This window comes from Corvus cornix, chromosome 4 (assembly GCF_000738735.6).
Source record: "Corvus cornix cornix isolate S_Up_H32 chromosome 4, ASM73873v5, whole genome shotgun sequence".
Taxonomy (NCBI): Eukaryota; Metazoa; Chordata; class Aves; order Passeriformes; family Corvidae; genus Corvus; species Corvus cornix.
Window position 1 is genome coordinate 24,685,073 of NC_046334.1, and position 21,463 is coordinate 24,706,535.

The following is a 21,463-nucleotide window of genomic DNA, read 5'->3' on the forward strand; positions in this document are numbered from 1 at the left end:
TGTAGACAAAACAAATGCAAGTTTTGGCACAAGATTTAACTCAACTCCCTTAGACTGATATAAAGGAGTAAAATAAGAATTTTAAAAATTAACATAAGAATAAAATAGGATCTGTAGATATAAGTACTATGCCTGATCCAGTACATTGAATGATGCTAGGAATATTCTGGAGCACTGGGGCCAATTGGCACCGAATGGCTTACAACTTCCCTAGTAAATTTGTTTTAACTGGATAGCTTCATGCAAACCAACTGTTGGGAATGTTCCAATTCCCCAGCTGTTACTGGGAATCCTTTGAAAAAGTATTGTCTCTCACAGCCCAACTATGTGCTTGGACCAGTTTAACAGTTTAAGAGTACAGAAGACCATATTTCAGTTGCAGGAAAGGCTAATTTACTATAACAGATGTTACATATTACAAATTACAGAGTTCTCTTCTGACACACAACAGTCCTTCAGAATATGAAGTAACATATTAGTAACAAGACTAATTTATATAAAATATATTACTTTTTTTTATACATAGCATATATAATCTATTTATTTATATATATTATTAAACAAGCTTACATTACCTGCTGCATTAGCGTGATCACTGATTATTTTTTCAAAATCTTCTCTATCAGCAGTTTTTCTGCAAAGATTATACAAATATAAATAAAACCCCTAAGTAATTACGATAAAAGTGGTAAAAATAGTAAGTACAGAAGTTACCTACCTTGTCTTTAAAGTGTATAGACCCAGTTCTGCTGATCAAATAGGAAGTTTTTAATTAATTCAAAAGGGGGTCTTGGTAGGATCTTAGACTATCCTCTGCATTTCTGGTAAATTAAAGCTTTGGTGGTCTGAGCTCAAATTATGGATTTAGGCCAAATGCTATTGCATATATATTGCATGTAACAGTCCTGTTTTTTGTTTGGTTTGTGTTTTTTTCTTGAAGCCAAAACCATATTTCCTAACATATTGTATAATATAATTGGGATTTATATTCAAGCATTTTTTGGAATTACATTGCATTTAATTTAAAAGAGGTGCGAACATATTTCTGCTTTGAGAGGAAATACCAATAACGACTATTAACTTCAAAATTACTTTTTCATTGATAGTAACACAGATATTTAACACAAACCTGCAGCCCTGAGTTCTCTGAGGACAATAAATGTCAACTTGAATGTTTGACTCACAGTTATGAGAATGACATATAGCTTAGATTATTAGATTTATTGCTTCATATAAGCAATAAACTCCTAATACATGCTGTCTGAATTTCATCACTTGGAATACCATAGGTATATTTATATGCAAAACCAATACAGACATTTAGATTTGTTTTACATTTGTATTATTGCCTCATTCAGAATATCACAGTAATTTTTTCTTTTCAAGTAATACTCCAGGGAAGGAACACATAATTAAAGAATGGGAAAACACTCATAGCAATAAGCCAGTCAGCAACTGCAAAGCACATCTGACCCGCTATCTTTGGTTCAGTCAATGCATGTAAAGTGCTTTAAAAATATCAAGTATAATTTAAAAGATACACTGCAATTATCTATTCTTACCATGGTGAGCAACAGTGTAGTTTCCAACTTGATTATTTTTCTTCACTTAAGAAAGCAGATTTAAATGGATGGGCTTATTTTTTCAGATGCATTCAATAAAGTGAATCCTCAGTGTATCATGAGATGCTAAGAAATTCTCACTCCCCACAAGGCTCAAATGATTAATATTGGAATAGTACTAAGAAGTGCTGAAAATTGAGCTGAGTTCCTCAGAAACAGAAACCAGAAGCCAAGTAAGCTCGGGAAAACATCCATGTCAGCATCTATAGTGTATGAGTGTTCACTCATACAGTGTATCAGAAACCAAATTCTTTTGTTTAATACTGATCGTATTTAAAACTCTTTTTCTGGGATCTTAGAAACAATGGGCTAGATCCATATACAACCATATCTATCGTTCCATCTATGCCAAGCAGTCTCTGAGTTCCTCCAAAGTTCTTGCCTGTTTCCCTGTACAGTTTGCCCATTAAGACAACTTTGTGAGTGATATAAATATTTGTGAATATTTTAAAATAAGCGAAATCATTACTAGCTTACATTACATGAAATGTTACACACTAATTTGACAAGATAACTGAAAACAAATTCCAGAAGTCTTGATTCCCGGTCACCACCCCATTCCTAGTCCTTATGAACTATCTGAAAAACATTTTTGCAGTGAAGTTAGTTACAAACCCATTACACTTACATACCTGGTTTCTTTTATTCTGTGTTTTGCTAGTGTTCTCTGCAGTGCAAGATTTAGCCTTTCAAACTGGGGAAAAAAATACGTATGTCATATGTATCTATGTCACTGGTGAAAATTTAATCATGAGATAACATTTTTATACAAATAATTACTTTTCCATCCTTGGGACTAATGACTTTTTTCAAGACACTATTGTTGTTAGAAACAGTATGTCACTTCTGTGGTTACAGGGTTTACTTTATGTTCATCTCTTCAGCTTCAGTCCTTCTACAATTAAGCCCCTCAGCTCATGTGCACCAGCAGTTGTGTATTTTAAATACAGTGATATTCTTTACTTCCAAGTTTTCAGACGGCAATAAAGACAGTGCTGCTAAGAAATAAGTATAACACACCTTTCTATTATTACACATCTTCCCCCCAGAAAACACGCAGTACTATGAATACAAAATGCAGAAAAAAAGTCTTTTCAGTTTAAGATAGATACTCCTAACAGAAAAAGCCGCTTATATTCTGCATTATGCCCAAAGCAAAACAGTTAAAAGTAAATCTTACAGCAAATAGCTTTTCTTGGAATATGAATAGTTGGACTTTTTCAGGGCAATTTCCCCATTTTCAGGGCAATTTTCTATAGTGTCAAGACAGAAATTGAAAAAGGTGACAGTTTCAAATGCAGCTATAAAAGATCAGTGTAACATTCTATGCCTCAGATTACCTGCTTTTATGTTTTCAAGACTATAGCATTTCAAGACAATGTTAGAACCATTCTTCTAAAGAAAAAGAATAATTTTGGCTGTGTATGCCACAACCCCAAATATCCTCCAGATGAAAATCTAGTCACTGTAGATATCCTTTGTAAAAGGATTATCTAATAAACGACATTTTAGAGCATAATGAGTATTTGCCTTAAATTACTTCAATCCCATGATTCCATATCCCTTCTGCAGCTCCTAACTAGAACAGATGGAACATTTTCTAAATATGCATATTTCAAATTTTTAGGGCCAGTAAAGCTGTCATATGTATGTAGTCTCTGATATTCAAAACCCAAACTTCCCACACAGACAGGGTCATAGAATAGTACTATACTGGCATGATAGAATTTGGCCATGAGGCTTCCTGTGGCCTGGCTTTTCTTTGGTTCTCGTTCCCTGAAGAAACAAGCAGCTTTTACTGCATCTTTTACTTTTTGTATTTTCAGGAGGAAAGTTTGCACAACTAAAGAAAAAATCATGTGAAAGCAAGGCAGTGTATTCTGGAAATGTTTTCCATGCAAAAATCTAAAGTGAATTAGATATGTATAGGTATATATCTATCTATGTATATACAATATACCATACCATGTATATGAATACAACATAAATTACATCTGTGTAGAAACTGATACAGCAAGTGGAATGCCATTCAATTCATTACTTATATATGAGCAATGTTCTCTATATTTCTGTAAAGAAAGAAGAAAATAAAACAACAACAGGCACTACATTATATCTCAAATTTAATCAAAAAGTTGTGTGGATGCACTGTCCTGGATTTCCATGCATAGCTCGCTGTTTCCATGAGAAGTTCATGAATCAATAGGGGTCATGATGCAGCCCTGTTTTGGAGCTTCCAGTAGGAAGGAAGATGATGTTACTCAATGGTGTTTAAGTAAGGTACTGTAAAGTATCTAAGCAATGAAAAATGTTTCTAAACAAGCAAAACCCTTTTATGGAAAACTAGGATTAGGAAGATGCTTATGGCTTTACCCCAAACGATCATGAGAACATGGACAAAGTTCTAATAAATATGAGTAGAATAATTGTAAATAGCAGCAACAATAACTTTGAACTTAAATGGTTCCTAGGGTACATGGTCATAATATCATCACATTGCCAAGCTTTTGTCCCAACTGATGAACTAGCCTATCATGATTACGTAATAGGTAACTGCATACATTTATACCACTCTTTAAAGAGAAAAAAAAATACCCGTTATTAAAAATCCCACCAACAACTATATACTAGAAAAGGAATACAGCAATCATGACACCCTGGAAAGGGTGCTTTGCCAGTTCAATTTTGGCTTTAAAGTCTTACTCTTTATAAATTCAAAGATCAGTTTAAAGGGATGAATTCCATCTGTGTAAGTGCAGCAGATGTAAAAAGGGGTTTTCCAAAACTTAGTTACCTAGAGGTTTAGTAAATGGGTAATAGATGAAGAGCTGCATAACCATTATCTGCAAATAGATTTAACAAAACTCCAGCCCTTTAAGTAAGGTACACTGAATATCCAAGTACTGGAATTGTAATTAAATAACTATACAGAACTGACCATTTGCTATTGGTATTCCCAACATTTGTCAGTCAGTTCCTTCAAACTTTCCACTGAATTTGAGACAAGGCCAAGAGTTGAATGTTATGGAGCTACATTTTTCATGTTCTTTTTACAGAGATAAACCATGGTATTCATCTCCACTCAAGCAAGCCTGCACTGGACCTGTTCTCAAGTTGAGCAGAGACATAAGAATATCTTTGTGGTAAACACGAACAGTAATGTTTTTAAAAATAGTATGACAGGAGGTTAGCATCATAGCAGATGGAAACAGCTATTTTAATTTTTTTGCGATAATGACTAATGCACTTAGCAGTTTGGATTCAGTTAAGTGAACTGATGAGATGACCACATAATTTACATAATTAGGTAACAAGGCAGAATTTCAATTACTATATCTCTGTGTAAAAAAATGCTACAGAAATAGCTGGATTAAAAAATTTAAAATTAAAAAGACCAGTGAAAGGTTAAAAATACAAGGCAAAAATAGGGGAAATACAGTGGAAGGAATGGTGTGTACAAAGTAGATTGTGGCAAAATTATATCCAGAAGGAATGGAAGTAGATTTAAACTATGGAGAACTATGTAAGAACAAAAACTCTGAAGTCAAAACAACTTTCTAAAGGCTTACATCTAAAGGCAGGCATAAAATGCTTTTTTAACATTTACAATTAAATGCTATTAAAGTCTTATTATTACGAAGTATCTATTTACCTCAGGAAAGATTAGTTTGCAGATGCTTTCAGTTAGTGTGTGCAGGTACACTCTACTTCTGCTTGTTTTCCGTTGTGGAAGGTTCCCTTGACCATCTTTTTCATGGACTTCTTTGCAGATGGGCAAAGCTGCTCTAGAGCTGTTTTCTGTGCAGTCCTTGTCATGTTCCTCAGTAATGTGACCTTGAGTCAGTAAGGAGAAAGGACATTCTCCTGTGATCTTCAAGTCTTTCAGTTTTGTACAGAACATACTGTACAAAGTCTCTCTCTTGAGATTAGGAGTACTTGGCTTTGTGTTTAATAGTTCTCTTCTGTTTACTAACAAGAGCAGAAGATGCCAGAATAATAGGTTGATAAGGCAACCACTGTGGAAGGTTATTGGTAGCTATAAATCACCACAGGAAAAAACTTGTGCCCCTACAAAACAAGAAAAAAAGAAAAAATTACAAACATTTATTTTCTCTTTTAAATTACCATGATGTGCCAGTTTTATCTTAAGTACACTAAAATAATGGCTTTTTGAGGACTTTGCTCAGGAAAGCACTTAAACTCACGTGCCATTTTGAGCATGTAATATCTACTGACTTCAGTGCTTCAGGTAACTCAAGTTGCATGCACAGTTAAGTTTTGTATGAGTTGGTATTAAAGTGATTAAGGCAGAGGACTTGTCTTATCTGACACATATTTAGTCACATTGATGGATGAGATTTCTGAAAGAGTGGAATTCCAATGAGGAAAACTTTTAAATTCTTTATAAGTAGCTATTAAAAACTACCTCATATGGCACAATGAAACAGATTAGTTATAAGAATTCTTAGGTCTAAATTTACTTGATGTCCAAGATGTTCTTTATGTAATAGAGAAACATATGACTAAAGTTAGTGTGTGCACTTCTTAAACAACAAACCATCCAAGACCAAAGGTTAGATTCTCTTGTAAAAACAATTGACTGGTGACAACTCACATCTTGGGAATTTGACTACACAACTGCAGTTGCTTGGAAACACCAAGGGATTTTTATGCTTTTGAAGGTGCTATTTTCCAAACAACACATTAAAAAAACCAGCTGCACTTTTAATTTTAATAATGGTTCCATTTGTTACAGGGCCAAAGCCCAGCTAGAACTTAATCTGGCTACTGCTGTAAAACACAAAAAATGTTTTTACCAATTCATCAGCAACAAAAGGAGGGCCAAGGAGAATCTCCATCCTTTACTGGATGCAGGAGGAAACATAGTGACAAAGGATGAGGAAAAGGCTGAGGTACTTGGTGCCTTCTTTACCTCAGTCTTTAATAGCAAGAACAGTTGCCCTCAGGGTACTAAGGCCCTGCGTTGGAAGACAGAGACAGAGAGCAGAATGATGCCCCTATAAACCAGGAGAAAATGGTCCGTGACCTGCTACGCAACTTAAGGCACACAAGTCCATGGGACCAGATGGGGTCCACCCAAGGGTATGAAGGGAACTGGCAGAAGAGCTCACTAAATCATCTTCCATTGTTTACCAGCAGTCCTGACCAACTGGGGAGGTCCCAGTTCACAGGAGGTTAGTTAAGTTAATGTCCATCCATGACAAGTCAGAAGGAGGATACACCTTGACAGCCTGACTTCAGTCAGACTCAGTCAGCCAGGGCAGGTCATGGAGCAGATCATCTTGAGTGCTATGACACAACACATGCAGGACAACCAGGGGATCAGGCGCAGCCAGCACGGGTTTAGGAAAGGCAGGTCCTGCCTGACAAGTCTGGTCTCCTTCTATGACGAGGTGACGTGCTTAGAGGATGAAGGAAAAGGACGACGTCTACCTAGACCCAAATAAAGCCTCTGACACCACTTCCCACAACATTCTGGAGAAACTGGCTGCTCATGGCTTGCACGAGCATACCCTTTGCCGGGCAAAGATCTGGCTGGATGGCCAGGCCCACAGAGTGTTGGTGAATGGAGTTCCATTCAGCTGGTAGCCAGTCACTAGCAGGGTTCCCAGGGCTCAGTACTGGGGCCAGCCCTGTTTAATATCTTTATCAATGACCTCGACAACCAATGACCATCAAGTGCACCCTCAGTCAGTTTGCAGGCAACACAAAACTGCTGCAGATCTGCTGCACAGGGATCTGGACAGGATGGATCTATGCACTGAGGCAAATGACAGGAGGTTCAACAAGACCAAGTGATGCTTCCTGCCCCTGCGTCACAACAGCCCCATGCAGTGCTACAGGCTGGAGAGAGTGACTGGAAAATTGCCTGGCAGAAAAGGACCAGGTACTGGGGGTGCTGGTCAACAGCCAGCTGAACATGAGCCAGCATGTTCCCAGGTGGCCAAGAAGGCCAATGGCATTCTGGCCTGTATCAGCAATGGTGTGGCCAGCAGCACCAGGGCAGTGATTTTCCCCCTGTACTGGGCACTGGTGAGGCTGCACCCTGAATCCTGTTTTCAGTTCTGGGCCCCCTACAAGAAGGACATTGAGGTGCTTGATCATGTCCAGAGAAGGGTCTGGGGTGCAAGTTTTATGAGGAGCAGCTGGGGAAGCTGGGTGTGTTCATCCTGAACAAAAGGAGACTCAGCAAAGACCTTACTGCTTCTACAACTGTCTGAAAGGAGGCTGTAGCAAGGTGAGGGTCAGTCTATTCTCTCAGGTAAGAAGTGACAAGATGAGCAGAAACAGCCTCCAGTTTTAGCAAGGGAGGTTTAGACTGATATTAAGAAAGATTTCTTCACAGAAAGGGTGCTCAAAAATTGGAACAGGCTGCCCAGGGAAGCAGTAGAATCATCATCCTTGGAGGTATTTAAAAGATGTGCAGACGTGGCACTTAGGGACATGGTTTAGTGAAGATGATTTACCTGAAATCTGAAAAAGGCTCATTTCTTTCATTTTCTATTGACCGTATCTCATTGAATCAGATCCTCTCATCCTCATATAATACTCTTTAAAAATAATCCTTGAGAGCTTTTGGTGACTCTGGAAGCAGTATTACATTTTTCTCTCTGGAGATACAACAACTATTTCTTTCAAAGGCAATACGGCTTTAATAAGCCTGTGCACTACACCATTTGTTTCTGCCCCTGAGACACCCTAAGGGCATTTGGGGTCACATGGCAACTGTATCAGGTTAAAAATAACTAATTCTCTGATACAGGTTATCAGCTGCTGCTTTTGAAACAGCTGGAGTGAATGGCACAGCAGAGGAGTGCTGCAGACACAGCACAAATGCCACGGATAAAAGGAGAAATAGGCAGGCGCTACTTTGATTGGACCTGCTGCTGCAAAAAATATTTGGCAGCAAAGCCCCTTTTAAAGTATGCTGTAATACTGATGGTGTCAGGCCAGGTTCGAGGGGACATCTATCAAAATTACCGTCTTATTTTAAGAATCAATAAACACAATGCTAAGAACAAGAGGCTGAAGAATGTTTACATAACATTTTATATTTCTGATTTCAGTTTTTACTCAGAAACTCATTTGTTTCTGCTGCATGGACATCAGTATGAATATGCTTCATTTTTTATTGCTGAATAACACTCTGTAGCAAATAAGGCAGTGAAAAGTTTAAAGCAAGAACTATACTCCAAATACATAAATATACATAATACTTTATACTGTAAGCATTGTTTTACATATATATGTATAGATATTTTTATTCAGAAGCCATTACATACCAAGTATTACTATACTAAGAAAGAAAAGCAGAAAAGAACCGTATTTTCTGTAGTTGGACTGATCTGTGTACTGAAGTAAACATACATATATATATGCACCATTGTCAAAGCTAAACTAAATTATGGCTCTGATCTTACATATATACTCGCATGCTCTGCTGGATTTGGGCCTTAAATTTCAAGATAAATTTTGAATTTATAAAATAACTACTAAAACTTCTTAAGTCAAGTATATCAGCACTTTGAAAGGAGAAAACTCTGAAATATATTTTGGTGAAAAAATGTAGAATTAAACATTTAAAACATCTCCCAGGGAATGCAACACTGCAATAGTATATGCTGCTATTTAAACACTCTTTAAAAAAGTTTCTCAGTGAAGAACGTAAGAGTGAATTAATGGCTGAATTAGATAACAACAAATATTTACTGCATTTGTACTAACCTAAGAACAAAGAAAGTGAATCACCCTCAGCAATTACCAATGGTTTTCATGGGTTTTCTGTTTCTTTGGTTATTTTTTTCCTGCTGATGAAACTATTTCTCTATTTTTAGAAAACAATAATCTGGAACTATTTGGGGTTCACTTCTATGCCAGTATATTGTATTTTAATTAAATTACATTTATTGTGATAGGAAAAATATCCAGGCATGTAGAATCAGTTCTGTAAAGGGAGTGATGGCATCATTTTACACCTGTAAAGTCTGTAGAAGCTGCCAAGTGGGAAGAAGATGGTCATGGGAAAAGACTTTTTCGGGGCAAAATGGGCACTGATGTGAAGATCCCCGAGTCGACAAAGCTGCTGGACATGCAGCTACTGTGTCTGCAGCTTCTTTTTGTGATGCCATCCTTTGCGCTGCAGGACACCTACATTCAGCCTCTTCCTGCCCTGGTGGGGACTGGAATCTTTGCCCTTGATCTGAACATGACCCTGGGCTCCTGCCAGTTGCTATTTATGAACACATTATCATTGATTTTCAAGAACATGGGTATTCATGATGTTTCTAGCAATAATGCTGTTGTACAAAACCAGTATCAGATCTTTAAAGTCAAAATAATGAAGACACAGTTCCTAAAGAAAGTTTTCTGAAGAACCATTTTCTAAGAATCCTGAAGTTCTTGTTTTCTCAGAGACAAACTGTATGGTTCTTTGATAACAAAGATCACAATTCAAAACCATTATCAATTTGACAGGTATAACAATTTTCAAGCAGTGGTCAGTTCAAAACTCTTCCTGACCTCTGCAAGGATAAAACCCCCCAAATCACATCTGCAAATTAACAAAGTGGATAACCTAATTCCATGACACTTCAGAGGATTCAAATACTGAAAAAAAAAAAACCCTCTCTGCATAGACTAGGTCTTCCTTTATTAAAACATCAAGTTTGCATCTGGTATCCTAAGTGCATCTTGCACTTAATTTAAGTAATATTCAGAAAAAAAGTCTGTTGTGTTATACAAAAATCTGTCTCACTCAGATGGTAATTAGACAGTGGTGTTAAAGGTCTGACAGGAGAAAGATAATGAATCCCCAGTGTAGAAATTATAAAGAATTTCAGCAGTATAATGGACCTTCAAATGGTACGACAAAGATGATACCACACATCACAGGTTAAGTTAAACACCTGCAGACATGTTTCAGGAATGAGGAACACCAGCTCTCCCATTGTTCACTGTATCTTTAGACATTTTCTGATCATAAATAAAAGAAAAGAAACATGAAAAAAGTTTTCTGGTTTTAATTTCTCTCCAAACATTGTTTGAGAGAGCTCATCCCAGGGGAGAAGCAGTGTTTAATGCGGATTCTCCATCTCTGACACATTAATTGATGTCATAGTTACCTTGGGAAACAAATTGAAAATTAAAATTAAATAATCTGCTGTGAGATCTAACTACAAGCAGCCAATTTATTTAGTGTCTGACTGAATACAACATGGCACTGTGCCACTCAGAAAAATGAAGATGACTTTACACACTATAGTCATAGCTGCAGAATAACTTAACAGTGCTCAAAATGCTTTGTACAAACATTTCATTCTAAGTTTACATCTACACTTGTCTCACAGTCAAAATGCATTCCTGTATGTTTATTTGTACTGGCTGCTTCTGAATATTTCCTTTATTACAACATTTCTTGACACTGTCTTGCAATACAGATCAATGAATCAATCATACAGTATAACCCCTAATATTAACACATCCATTTATAATAATTAAGCAATACCACTTGTCAACAGTAGCTAAAGGTAGTTTACAATCTTAATTTATGGACATGGAACAAAAATTAAAACCAGCATTAAATACTTTTCTCTTACAACAAGCAGAGTCCTTTGCTCACAGTAAGACAGAATATGGTATGATGATATGCCATTTTTTAGATTTTAAATTATACATATCCCTTTGTTAGATGAACTGCTGCATGTTGAGCAAGAATTAAAAAAAAAAAAATTAGGGTTTTTTCAGCAGTCAAAAGATACGGCTGACTGAATCTAACTTTCTCTAGTACAAGAGTACAGCACTTGCAGGAGTGGTGTGGAAGCCTTTGCCTCCACAGAAGCAGCTGTTAACTTCTGCCTTCATGTAAGAAAGAGGCTTGCTATTCCCACTCAGCTCTAATCTCTGTGGGATTCAGAAATCCCTGCCTTTTGCCCCTTGCCAGTCAGTGCCTCTGCAGAGAGCAAGGCAGGAGCTGCTCCTTTTATGCACGGGCAAAACACAACCAGCTTCTAGTGAGACAGGTTAGGACCAAACACCCACCCTATCAGTAGCAGCTCATTTCTGTTTCAGCTGCTCTGCCTATCAGCTGAAAAATACAGCTAAAATAACTAAATCTTGTAATTTTTTCTAAATAATATGCAGTACAATATCTGTATCTTATTTTTTTCTACTTCAAGTGCTGTGGGTAGCAACAAAATCAAAGCCCTGGTGATTGGTCTGTTTCCAAGGATCTTAAGGAGGTTTCTAAAATACTAAGAATAAACACCTCAAGTCCACATCAATATATAAGCTCATATTTTAAGAAGTCAAAGTAAGTATTTATTAGTCTTATTAAATCCTGTACAAGTAAGTTAATCTTTCATTGGTTGCTTCATTGCTAAACATGTCCAGGGTACACACCCCTCAAAGCATTAATTTGTTTGGGTATTGCATAGGAAAGGAGTTGAGGTCTAGAAACCCCCTAATGTACATGACCATTCAATCCTAAATCATTACCACCCTTGTGTCAGTGTAGACACTGGCTTTACTTACTCTACAAAGTAGTTCCTTTCTATCCTGAAAGATTCTAGGTTTTTTCACAGTACATATTTTTGCTACCTGAGCAAAGGCAATAACTGATGAAAGGTTGTTATCCTCTCTATAGATCAGGATAAGACATGATATTGAACAGTGGACTTCACAAGAAATTAGTAGATTCAGCAATCTCAAATTCCACTAGAGCTCCCAAAAGGAATATGCTTTGCCAGGCATTAACTTTCCTGCTTGTTCACCCAAAATTTCCACCCTTCTTTCTTTCACGTCAATCCTGGTTCTGATCTGTCTACCTCAGAGCCCTTTAAGAGTAGTCTTTTACCGTTTTTTCTCCAAAGCACAGATTGCCATTGTGAACTGTGCAAGCCCAGTTCCAGTGTTCTCATTACCAGACAGAGCTCTGTTTAGGGCTATTTCTAATACAAGTAGAGTCAATAGTTTTCTGTAAGTCACAGCATACTTTTGATAATAAGGAAATACCACAGCACACCACAGATCTTATTGAATTAGTGGAATTGCAGTGATTACCAAAGTAAAAGATAGTAAAGCAGCTATGATAAAATAATACAAATCATACCAATCCATCATTGTTTTAACAGTCCAAACATTTTAGTAAATCCAAATTCAGTATTGTAACTCATCCCAGTGACTGTCCCATATGACTATATGACTGCTTACGGCAAGCTAAAAATCTAGACCTTGCTTTACAAGAAATCTTTCTCCCCACATAATGTGGAATTTCCTCACCTTTCTACCTTTCTCTTCTGTATAAAGTATTTTAAGAAGCAGAGACACAATCAAGTGTTTGCTCTGTGCTCGAAGTTGAATAGGTTGTGATCTGCAACATTAGACAGCTACCAAGCCAGGAGATGAAGAAAATAATTACCTTTGTTTTGTGAGAAAAAAATTACCTACTTCTCTATCTTGTCATCTATCTTGAAAATAAGTTTCACAGAATACATGTCAACTTCAAAACTACTAATATGTCTTATTTTAAGGTCATGAGACAGACATTTCTGCTGCTTTAAAATATTAGCGTTTGTGTAATAACATCAAATGCTAGATATTAATATTGAAACTAATGTTCTTGATGACACGGCAAACCCCTCATTTTAAAGTATCACTATATTTCTTATATTGGTTTTGTGACTGACTCATTTCCCTGTAATGGTCTGAAGCAAGTCCCTGGATCCAAATATACCCCTGGGAGAAGCCCAGACTCCAGATGTGAAAGTTATATTGCAGCCACATCTCTGGTTTCAGTTAAAAGCAAAGAGGGGACCTTAATTACTACACCCATGTTTTGGCATGTAGCTAAAGGAAGGATCGATTCCCAAATGTTGCTGATAAAATGCATATTTGCCATTTTAAGTATCACATTAAGTACTTTTGTAGGGTAAATATTTTCCTATGCTAGGACCAAATAACATGCTGAGAAGACAGCGTGGGAAAAATATTCTCTTCCTGTGAGTCAAAACCTCTCTGTGAAAACACTCCCCAGCAAGCCCAGCAGGCAGGCTCACAGCACCTGATCCTCTGCTCCCTCCGTCACACGCTCAGGATGAAGTGCAGCCCTCGGCTGTGGCACGTCCATGCCCCCTCATCCCTGGCCCACAGCAGGGCTGGACCCCCAGCTAAGCAACTTCCAATGGAGATAGCGCCCCGAGAGCCACGGCCTCCTCACACTGCAGGAGCCCTGCAGCTGCACTGCTCATAGCCATTCTTCCTGAGGCACAGATAAGGATACCTCAACAAACACTAGATACCTGTATGCAACCATGATGCACTATTCAAGTTTCTGGCTTGGGTTTTGGGGTTTTTTTGAGAAATACTGATACTGAACTGACATAACTGATGAGACCTCGAGTGATCCGGCTGCCCAAATGAGGAAACAGTTGAAGAGCTCCTGCAATGAGGGCAAGCAATCCAATGCATCTGGAAATTATTCTCACACTTTGAAGGAATATATTTTTAAATATAGCACAATCTGCACTCGCAGTCCTTGAAAGTACAATACTTTCATAAAACTTGTAAGAGAAAAGCTAAGAAAAATAAGTTTATGTCTTCTTTTCAAGAATTAAAACTCATCCTGAGGACATGCAGTGGTTGTGACAGTCAGCAGGAGTTAAATGTAAAGATCAAAGTGTTGCCCATAGCCAATGGAATTTAATTAGAATCCACAAAAGGAGGAGCACTGAGGGTCTAGAACATGAAGTCATTGTTAACTGTTGTGCTTACTGATTCCTTCCAAATACCTACTCACAGCTCAATCTCTCAAACTTAGCAATGCATAGCACTTCACTCATTTAACTGGACCTTTAACTTTAAATGTCTGCAAAATCTGATTTTTGTTTATTTCACAGATCAAAAGTGCTATTTAGGAGCAAATAAAGTAAAAAAAAAGTGGTAATTATTTAATGATGAAAGTGAAGTCTAGTAACCTTTTATCCCATACCATTAGTGAAATCTTTAGCTAGTATTCATGACTTAGCCAGGATTGCTGCATCTTTTTTTCAATAAATTAAATAATAAACTGTCTAAAAACTCTAAATTTCTAATGCATGAAGAAACTTCTCATTTGAGCACCATGGTCTGGATTAACTGTGAAGCATCTTTCAGAGATGATAAAAAATTTCCCCTATTTCTTGAAAGACAATTATCTTGCTGAGATTTGTACCTGCACATACTGATCTTGCAGAAGTTCATGTAACTGTTTCTACAACTGACACATAGGTTTGCATAAATATTATTTTCCTAAATATACTGGAGCATTGTAGGGCAACATAAAACATTGATTGTAGTGTCTAATGACAGTGCATATGGTTAAATATTCCCTTTGTGTTCACAGCTTTAAATTAAAATGAACAGCAAGTTTTATAAATAAAAGTACTAAAAGTATTATAAATAAAATTACTAAAAGTTTCCATGAGCTCCACAGATCTTAGAGAACTGTCTGAAAACTAGGTCTGTAGAAAGAAAAGTGTTTCATTAGCAGATTTCACTTGCAGAGTTTTCTGACTGGGTATTTGCCACCTGTCACTTCTGTTTACAATGTCTATAAAATCATTTTAGCACTGAAAATCACTGACAACTACCTTTCATATTTATTCATAGCTAAGGACTCCTGCCAACTCCCATCGAAGTCAACAGCAGATTTCTGGATATAGCAGGAATAGGATTAAACCTAAAAGGTCTGTGACTGCTGTCCCTGAAATACTAATTTGCATTTTTTCTTATTTTTGAACAAACATAGGACCTTGGCTTTTTAAATTGAATGTTTTCTGATTTTTGAACCAAAATACAACCTTGTCTTTTTAATGTTGGGTTTTTGCAGCTAAGTGTGCAGATGCGATAATCACAGAACTGAGGTCATTTGAGATTACAGAAAGGTTAAAAACTATGCATGGGAAGGTAAAAACAGGAACTTCTAATTAGCAAAAATGGTTTGTCCTGCAGCATTGAGGTCATGTCCTTGTACCTTTTCTGAAAAAACATATTGATTGAAGATGTGTAATCAACCCATTTGAATAGATGGATGAAGCAGTGTTTTCACAGCCATCATACAGATACTGATTTTGCTTTAGGTATATCCCACAGCAGAAAAAAGCAGCTCTGAAGAAGCAGAGAAGTCAGCTACTTTCCCAGTTGTTCTCTTCCATGGTATTTGCAGGGCAGGATCAGAAGGCACCTTTCTTTTTGGTTAAATGCCTACAGATGGTTTCTGCTACAAAACATGTTTAAAAATAATTGGAAATGCTGATTTAGCCCATGTGCACTGTAAATTAGCACCTTCCTTTTTTATTTCACTGATTGGCCTGTCATTTTGCACACAATGGTACAGGCAGATATAGTTATTCATAGCCCACCTCTTTCAAAATCTGCTCTTCTAAAAAAGCTTTGAGTACACAAAAGCAGTGCATCTTACCTTTGAAAATATTACCAGTATCCTACGAGACTGAATGCTTTAGGAATACATTACAATACCACTTTGAGTATATTGTTTAGTTGTTTTCTAATACTCTTCTGCAAAATACAGCAGATATGCATTTAAAGCACAGAAAGCTAGGTAAATATGTGAATTTATATTGTCTTTAAAAACACAGGCTTCTTTTTACACTAAAATAATGAAGCTACATAAAGATGAGAGCTTTTGTCAAATATTGAGCCTGCACATGTGGTATTAGGAGAAATTAATCTTGTTAATCACAACAAATAAGCACTTAATGACTAACATTAGCCTGCTGTTAATGTATACCACCTCTGTAACAAAACTAAAGATTAAATAAATCCAGAAGCAGATTTTGAACATTCAACAGGAAGCCAATCTGTGATGCTTGTTATTGTCTCCAGTGCAATTGCTGAAGTTATCACAGTTACTGATCTTTCAAATCCTTCCGTTCCATTTATTCAACTCTTCTTTTAAGCATGTGAAAGAAATCAAATTGCACAGAGTGTTTTTCAGATTACTTCTGCACAGGAAAAGTCAGCACATGCAAATGAGAGCAGCAGGGAGAAGGAATGCAAAATTAACTCAGAGATAATGGCCATGTTCACCACAGATTAAGAGATACAGAGGAATGGAAATCCAAGAAAAGGTTAACAAAGAACAGTGCAGAAACTTTGATCATATGTATCAACTGCCAGCCTCTAATTTGAGGTACAAATTCAGGGTTTAATTATTGAGGCAAATTAAATGTATTTTAACCGCAAGGATTCTTCTGCTGCTTTTTTGTGAATTTTTGTGCAAGGTCCTCGGATATTGTGCATTGCATGAACCACAGGTTAATCCTCCTGGAGTTATTCTAGGCAGGGCATCTAGAATTACCCACATTTCTTCATTTCACAACCTATATAACTGCATTGGCTGCAACAATGTTAACATCACAATATTCTTACCAAAGTCTGAAAGATCAAAGCTTGTCTTCATTTCTCAGATTGCAGATTTTCTTTTGTTTTTTTTCTTATTTATTTTGCAGTATGTGCTGTTCTTTATGAACAGAGATAAAATGAAGGGAGATACAGACAGAATAAAGGATCAAGGAGGAAAAACCAGAAGAAAACCTATAGTAGAACATGAGGAACAAAAAATCCGTAAGAAATAAGGAAAACACGGGCAATAGAGCAAAACTATTTGTAATGGAACGGACAGTTCTCTTACTGATAAAGTGCTTTCTCTCTACTACAAATCCACTGAAGTTTGGTAGGTTCTCAGGCAAATAATTTTTCTGTAATCTGTCAGTATAGCCTATAAAACATGTTGACATGCTAATTTCATGGAGCTTTCCAGCAGTATTTTAGATTTTAGGAGAATTTTTTTGGTTGTTGTTTTTGTGCTTCAACCAAGTCTGCTGGTTATATATTACACTCTGTTGCACAATTAAAGAAGGATATATGTTTATTACCTTGATTTGGCTGTCAAGATTCAATTTCTAGTGTCACTGGTTTGCCGCACAAGCATCTATTGGGGGGCTGGAAATGACATACCTAGTTTTGCAGCATTGTTTAATGAGGCTGCTCTGTGCTAATAAAGAAGTAATAACTTCCTAAACTTGGACATTTCCTATGTTATTTTCTAGTATTTTGTTTTGAATGGCATTGGTTTGTGACACAAAGGCCAGACGTCCATTGTTATCGATTTAAGGCTTTGTTTCCTAATTTTACATTTTCTTTTTTAAAGATGTTTCACTTGTGTTTTATAATATGTCTACAATGAACCTCTTCTCTCTCCATCAGGCCTTCTGAAACACCAGTTAGTGCTGCACACGTATCTGAGATCCCAGGATGGAAGCACTACTTACCTGGCTGCCTTGAAGGCCCTGACCTGCATTCCAGTGAGGCGTGATGGAAGTGCACTGGTGTCAGCAATCACCAATACCCATAAGACAGACCTTCCTCCCACTGTGTCACCACAGAAGGTAAGGAATTGTATGGGCACCCAGTTCTTAATTCAAGGTGTGGCAATTTATGCTTCACTGCTGGGCTTCAGTCCTCAGGCAAAATGAGCACAGAACACAGCTTGAGAATCTTGGTCTGGAGGAGCTCCCAAACAGGAGCAACAGCCAAATTGTAGCAACAGAGTCATCTCAGATTTACTTCGTTGAGAATCCAAACTAAAATCAAATGTTACTGATAAAAATCTTTGTCTCAACACTTCAGCTACCCAGAGACCTAAGGCTCACTTTAAGTGTAGTGGCTGTCCCACACCAAAGGTCCTTTAAGTACAATTTCCCACCAAATGTTAAAGAATAACCACTCTGTATGTCCTGCTTTCTAAATCTGTAAAATGGAAATCCACCACTGAACACCTGTTTTCTCTCATTATATTAAGAAACTACATTCATTTCAAAAAATGGAGCCATGTAACACAATGTGTCCAGCTTGTTGTGTTGCATACTGCTGCTGTGAATAGTAGATCCAAGCCAGCAAGGAAAACACTTCAGCTGTTTCAGAGGTGAAAGAGCAGAGCATCTGGACAGTGAATTGTGGCAGAAAACCTAAAAATGAACCAAAATAAAATTCCAGCCAAAGTAAGGGCATATGTACTCAGAGGAGTACTTCAAATAGGTTTTGAATGTTATTTGAATACAATCGTGAAGATTGATTGCTCCTTTGACTGGAAAGTTAAAAGTATTGTGCACTGGGCCCTTGAAAAAAAATTAATTATGTAACAAATAATAGGTTCCACCTCTGTATTTGTTTACGTGCACAGAAAGAGGATGCTACACAGCAAGTTCCCCCTTTTCCGAGGGAATAAAGGCTGAGCAGCCATGGGAACAGCTGGGGCAGAGGGAGGAAATGAGATGCACGAGTTCCTAGAAGATGTAAAGCAGAGACCTAAGTTTAAGGATAAAGAGAGGTAGTATCTCCTTCACAAAGAATTTCCTGCCAAGATGAAGACAGTATTTTTTAAGCATTTTGGCATTCTAGAGCATTCTGAAGCACCATGAATCTTGCCGAGTGTGCACTCTCAACAGGTAAAAACAAAACAGGGAGGAAAGAAAGTCTGCTGCACTGTGTATAATCTTCCTTTACATGGGGCCAGAAATATTTGACATTTCTGCTTACAGTTTAGGTGATGTGGAAAATACAAAACATTTATTTAAAATACTTGGACCTGACAAGCTTTAACGAGACACAAGCACTAACTTTACAAGTATCTTGTGGCAATGGAGAAATTACGTTCTCCCAGTATCACAACTATCTTTTCAGCACACTCATGTTGTAAACCTTTGCTCTGGGTTTTCAGCTCTGTTTATAACAGGGATCTAAATCCCACAATGCCCATACTATGTTAAGCTGATATTAAGATTGCATTCCTAGGTAATGCAGCTTCTTTGCTAAAAGACACCAGAGTGCCAAACCTAAGTTTAAAGATCTGAATGCAGTTATTAATGTTTTACTAAAGATTATGAGTGTTTTCCATTACTGTAGTGTAACAGGAAAGAAAACACTGAGTATTTGTTACATAAACCCATACAACTGCCTTTTTTGGCATATTTATTCCAGCATTAAATAGATCAGCCATTTACCATATAGTAGGTTACAACAATGGCAATAAAATCTAACTACTATTTTTTTAAACATATTAACCCCATTAGATGCTTTTCTGCCACTACCACTCTCTCATTTCAGTTTCTTATCTTGTTTTTCCCTGTACCAACTAACTGCTAACAAAATTCTGCCCACACCATGGGCATGGATAGATGTTCTGTTTTAGTTTTTGCTATGGGTAAATCATAATCCTGTATCCTATCAGTAGTCCTTGCTCTTCACCACTTCAAAGCCTATTTGAAAAGATATTTTTTCCTTTTAATTCCCCTCTATCATTTGAATTCATTTTTGCTTAGAACTTACTGTTACTTGGAAATAATAATTTTAAAGATGAAAATCATTTTCAAAGAGAAACTCAAAGGAAGGTATCATGAAACCACATTTCATATATTAAGCAACCATTAAGGCCAGTTTTTACTGGCATTTCTGAGTGCCAGTCTCTAATCTGCTATGAGAATAGTCAAGTCTCATGATACCCACCTCTATCTCATGCATGGTATAGCTGCACACTTCAAAGTGTGACTAGCATGCCTCTGTTGCTTCTAAAATTTACTACTGTTATGGTCAATGACTTTTTCCACATATAGTTGGCTATTGTGCTGCATCTCCCACAGATCTGGAGCATATGACATACAGGGAAAGTGTGAACCTGATCAAAGCTGATACTAACTTCCAGATCAGCTGCAGATTTTCAGTGTCCCTTTACAAATGTGGTCTCTGCTTCATGAGCACATCAAAAGGTTTTGCAAACGGTGTCTAACTTGAGACTGAAGACTGGTCTCCTCTGTGTTATTTCATTGCCACCGCACAACCCAATGTTTTTGTCTGCAAAGGGAAATATTTCATTACCTTCTAACATTCATGAAGGTGTCACTATTTAGTCATCAAGACCACAATGGGTTGAAAATTCTTACAGAACTTTTGCTTACATTTAAAGACTGGTATTTAACCTTCTGTGAGTTCATCCCTGGACAGGTTGCTTAGCAGAGAAATAGTGCCACTGATACCCTGCATTCTGCTCTCTCTTTTGCTGTTGGTAGGCCTATTACTTGCTTATTTTAAGCCAGAAGGCTCCAATTAAGAGCAGGGCCATACAGAAATATACAGCACAAGATGAAGTCTGACCTGAAGGGTTTGCCCCCTGAATGGGTAAGACAGAAAAAATGGGATATGAAAGGACCATAACTATGCCTCCTTTCTAAGTGGGGAAATAAGCCATGCTGGAGATCACAAAAGAAGCCGAGCTCAGAAGTCAATCCAGATGTCTTAGCACAAGTTAAGAGATTGCACAAGTTTCTTGGGCAGTTTAGTAGATGAGTGACTTAGAGAAGTCGAGTCTGACCTTATAAAAATTGGCAGCAAGATAGTAAAAAGAACATCGGGATGAAAACACTTTACACAAGTAAAATTCTAACAGATTTTGCAGATAGAACTCATAAAAGGATGCAGGTGCTATATATACAAGCAGAACAAGGAAGGTACCCTCACACTAAATCTTCACAGCTAACACACAGCAGGTTTAATGTCACTGTTACTTCTGAAGGCTTCGTAATTCCTTAAAGGAAATGTATTTCCCCTTGTCTGGTTTTTAATATCATGCAACTTGTTTGGGAACCTTTAACTGTACCAAAATAAGCATTTAATTCAAACTATAATTAATTGTAATTATTTCTGTCAAGATTTCCTGATGTTTTTGAGAAAAAAAATCAGGTCCCCATTGACCAAAAGCCTTGCTAAGT

The 21,463-nt window shown here is 37.1% G+C and overlaps 1 protein-coding gene across 2 annotated transcripts in view; it reads right to left on the reverse strand.

The window, feature by feature from the left end:
* Nucleotides 1–21,463, reverse strand: part of GUCY1A1 (guanylate cyclase 1 soluble subunit alpha 1) — a 37,610-nt gene that overhangs the window by 10,177 nt on the left and 5,970 nt on the right. For both annotated transcript variants that reach the window (XM_039551116.1, XM_010411835.4), the window contains exons 2-4: nucleotides 5,275–5,690; nucleotides 2,255–2,316; nucleotides 576–634 (exon numbers count right to left, since the gene is read on the reverse strand). In XM_039551116.1, coding sequence (XP_039407050.1) covers nucleotides 576–634; nucleotides 2,255–2,316; nucleotides 5,275–5,523 — 370 coding nt within the window. In that variant the 5' untranslated portion in view covers nucleotides 5,524–5,690. The remainder of the gene's footprint in view (nucleotides 1–575; nucleotides 635–2,254; nucleotides 2,317–5,274; nucleotides 5,691–21,463) is intronic.